A 3,703-nucleotide genomic window follows, 5' to 3' on the forward strand; every position below is an offset into this window, starting at 1 on the left:
TTACTGATGATTCTCTTCTATTATAAGATAGATTCTCTTCTATTATAAGATATCTCTGCATGTTTTAAAAATATAAGTATACTAATTCATAAAGCCAATAAAAAAAAAGAGATAACATATTAATAAACACCAATATCCTCTTTAAACACGAGGAAATAAAATATTGATTGATCAATCTATTGAAGAACAAAATGAATGCCTGCCGCTAAATTCTTTAAACACAGTTCCTATGCTTACAAAACTAAAAATAGATTGATCCCAATGTTATTACGCAGATCAACATTGTATCACAAGAAGCTAATGTTTTGACAATCTAATGTAAGGGAGAGCTTACAAATTTCCTTACAAATTTCTACATTGGTTGTAGGTAATCTCTACTATACCCATAAAAGACCAACTATTTTCTCAATCTCTCAAACAGGTAAATGATAATGCTATCCATAACCTGGAAGCATTTTCTACTCCAGGTTGTGGTAAGACACAGCACTCCAATGACAATAGAAAACCCAACTGCAAAGCTGATTCCCAGGCCAACTCCCCACCATATATCATCTTCTTCATCATCCTCTATCTTATCAACATTTATCTCTGGCTGAATGCTTGCAAGACAAGATTTATTTTGGTGAAGGCCGCAACAGGTTATATTGAGTTGGAGGCCGCATAAGTCTGAATTGTTTGAAAAGGATGATGCCTCAAATGTGTAGAATTGTCCCCCTTCTGGTATCTTTCCAGAAAGATTATTATGAGACAAGCCCAGGTAACTCAAGAATGTGATCAATTGCAGCTCCAAAGGGATATTTCCAGACAGTTGGTTGTGTGAAAGATCAAGAGACTCCACCTGTAGCATATTCCCCAAACTCTTTGGGATTTCACCAGTTATATGGTTTCTTGAAATATTTAGAATAACCAAACCCTCGAGTAATCCCATGTTTGGAGGAATTTCACCAGTTAAATTGTTGTTTGATAAATCGATACATTTTACCAGTGCCAATGATCTTATAAAGTCCATCTCCTGTCCTTTATTAATGATTGTCACTTGATCTACATAAATTGGAACCACCTCAATATCTCTAACATGAAAGATCTCTTCACTGACTGTTTTATTTTGTATAGCTTGCAAAGATGAGATGTTGGCTGGAACGTTTCCTGAAAAACTGTTGGATGAAAGATCCAAGATTTGAAGAAGTGGCAATGTTGTGAGTTCTGAAGGTATTGTGCCTTGAAATCTATTTGATCTCAGGATCAAAATCTTAAGATTTGAAAGCTGCCCTATCCAATTTGGAATGATCCCTCTCATTTTGTTGTTGTTCAAATCTAGTATCTCCAACTGCTTACAGTTTGCAAGCAAGGATGGGATACACGAATTGAATCCATTTCCTCCCAATTTTAATGTCTGAAGAGAAAGCATGTCTCCAAACTGCCTTGGCAACTCGCCCTCCAAATAATTGTTCTCTAAGTTCAACATCTCAATAAAAGAAGAATTTTTGAAACATGAAGGAATCTTACCAGTAAGCTTGTTATTTGAGAGATCTACAATCATTATCTGGCATATAGGAGGAATGCTACCGTTGAGATAATTTCCAGAAAGAGACATATATTGAAGACTAGAATATTCTTCTGGAATGGATCCACTCAGTTGATTCTCTGATACGTCCAACGCCTGAAGGAAATCAGAAGGAAGCGGAAGCTGACCTTGTAAATTATTGCTATGCAAATCCAAAATACCCAATAGACTATGTCCCATCAGCGAACGAGGTAGAACTCCTGCAAAGTGATTATGAGAAATATTGAAATACATGAGAGATTCGAAACCCCATATCCACTGGGGAATATCTCCCGCGAGACTGTTGTTGGACAAATCCACAACCCCAACCTCATATTGAGTTATTAGGAATGTTGGAAACCCGCCTTCCATGTTACATGATCTTAATCGCAGGCCTCCCAAAGAGAATTTTGGAATCCATGTTGGACTGAACTTGACAGTTAAGAGATTATCGGAAACTCCTACGAGGTTAAGTTGGCTGAGATTATGAAGGTGAGACTCTGAAAATTCCCCACTTAACCGGTTGGAGTACAGTACAAGGTTCTCTAATTTTGAAAGATTTGAAATGCTGAGGGGGATGGCACCTTCTAATATGTTGTTGCTTAGATCAAGCGATTCCAGAGATAAGAGTTGGCCAATGGAAAGGGGTATTTTACCTGTCAATGTATTGCTACTCAGATCGAGCTCTCTAAGGTAGTGAAGGTTACGGGCAGGCGATGGAATACTGCCTTTCAATTGATTGCGACTCAAATCAACATGTTGGAGATTCGGAAACGCAGTGAAGAGCATTGGGGGAATGGGACCATCCAACTGGTTATAAGAAAGATCGATATAGGTCAAAGGAAGAGATCTTTCCATGGGAGGTCTTTGCCCAAAAAGCGGGATCTGTCCTCTTAACATGTTATCACCGAGATCCAATTCTTTAAGCGCTGTAAGATTTGCCATCGTATTTGGAATACGGTCGAGTTGGCAGGATGAGAGATCCAACCGAGTTAACGAGGAAATGTTGGCAACAGAATCTGGAACACTTCCTCCCACTGTTGTGGCTGAAAGAATAAGGGTGTGAAGGGAAGCAGAGTATTGGGGTAGAATGCTTGACAGCTTCCCTCCCAGATCCCTGTTATTGGACAAGTCCAGTAGTTGCAGTCTTGGAAGGCGCAGCAGGGCAGAAGGTATGGTACCTTCTAATTGGTTCGCATAGAGTCGGAGGTAGGTCAGATTGGTGAGTTTGGCAAGGGAAGGGGGGATTTCTCCAGACAGGGAACACGAGCACATTTGAAGATGGGTGAGAGCGTACATGGTGGAGAGAGCATTGTCCATCTCATTGCTTTCCACTGTTAACATATTCACTCCGTCCAGGATAAGCTCCCGTAAATCTCTCATGTTTCCCGTCCACGTCCGCATGTCCATCATTCTCAGATCATTGTTAGAGAGATCCAAATAGTGCAAAGTAGACATGTTCCCCAGCTCCCTCGGAATATCTCCACTAAACCCAGCCCACGATAAGTCCAAGTAGCGCAAACCCTTGAGTCTGCCCAATCCAGGAGGGATGGGAACTCCACTGAAATTATTCCAGCTAAGATCGAGGTACTCCAACTGTTCCAGACTGAACAATGGGGAAAGAACATCCCCACTTGAACAAATCAGATGAGCACTCGAAACATCGAGGCGAATGACATGATGTGTTTGAGGATGGCATTGGATTCCATTCCACTCACAACAGTTGAAACCATGCCATGAGTTGAGCACTTGATTGGAGTCATCAACAACAGATGCCTTGAAATGCAAAAGGGAATTTCTTTCATGGCCTGGACAACACCAACCTCCATTAAACAGCAAGAGCAGAACAATGGCTACAGTTGCCCAAAACATTTTCATTTTACGCCACACTTACCGGTTTGTCCTTCACTGTGGCTTTGAGCGTCTCTAGTTGAATATAAAGAGAATTACTTGAAGGCCTCTCCGATTCTCCGTGTGAACGGAAGTGCGAAGGTGACCACAGAAATCAACGAGTTCAAAACAAATTTTTGCGGCATTGAATAAGTTCAAATATTGCGGTGTGGAATCTTTCGATTCTCCGTGTGAACGCCAGTGCGAAGGTGACCACAGAAATCAACGAGTTCAAAACAAATTTTTGCGGCATTGAATGAGTTCAAATAT

The 3,703-nt window shown here is 40.6% G+C and overlaps 1 protein-coding gene across 1 annotated transcript; it reads right to left on the reverse strand.

The window, feature by feature from the left end:
- Nucleotides 1-397: 397 nt before the first annotated feature.
- Nucleotides 398-3,421, reverse strand: LOC131079242 (receptor-like protein EIX2). Its single transcript, XM_059218795.1, has one exon. The coding sequence runs from the start codon at nt 3,419-3,421 to the stop codon at nt 398-400; it is 3,024 nt and encodes a 1,007-aa protein (XP_059074778.1).
- Between the last annotated feature and the right edge of the window lie 282 nt (nt 3,422-3,703).

This window comes from Cryptomeria japonica, chromosome 4 (genome assembly GCF_030272615.1).
Source record: "Cryptomeria japonica chromosome 4, Sugi_1.0, whole genome shotgun sequence".
Lineage (NCBI taxonomy): Eukaryota > Viridiplantae > Streptophyta > Pinopsida > Cupressales > Cupressaceae > Cryptomeria > Cryptomeria japonica.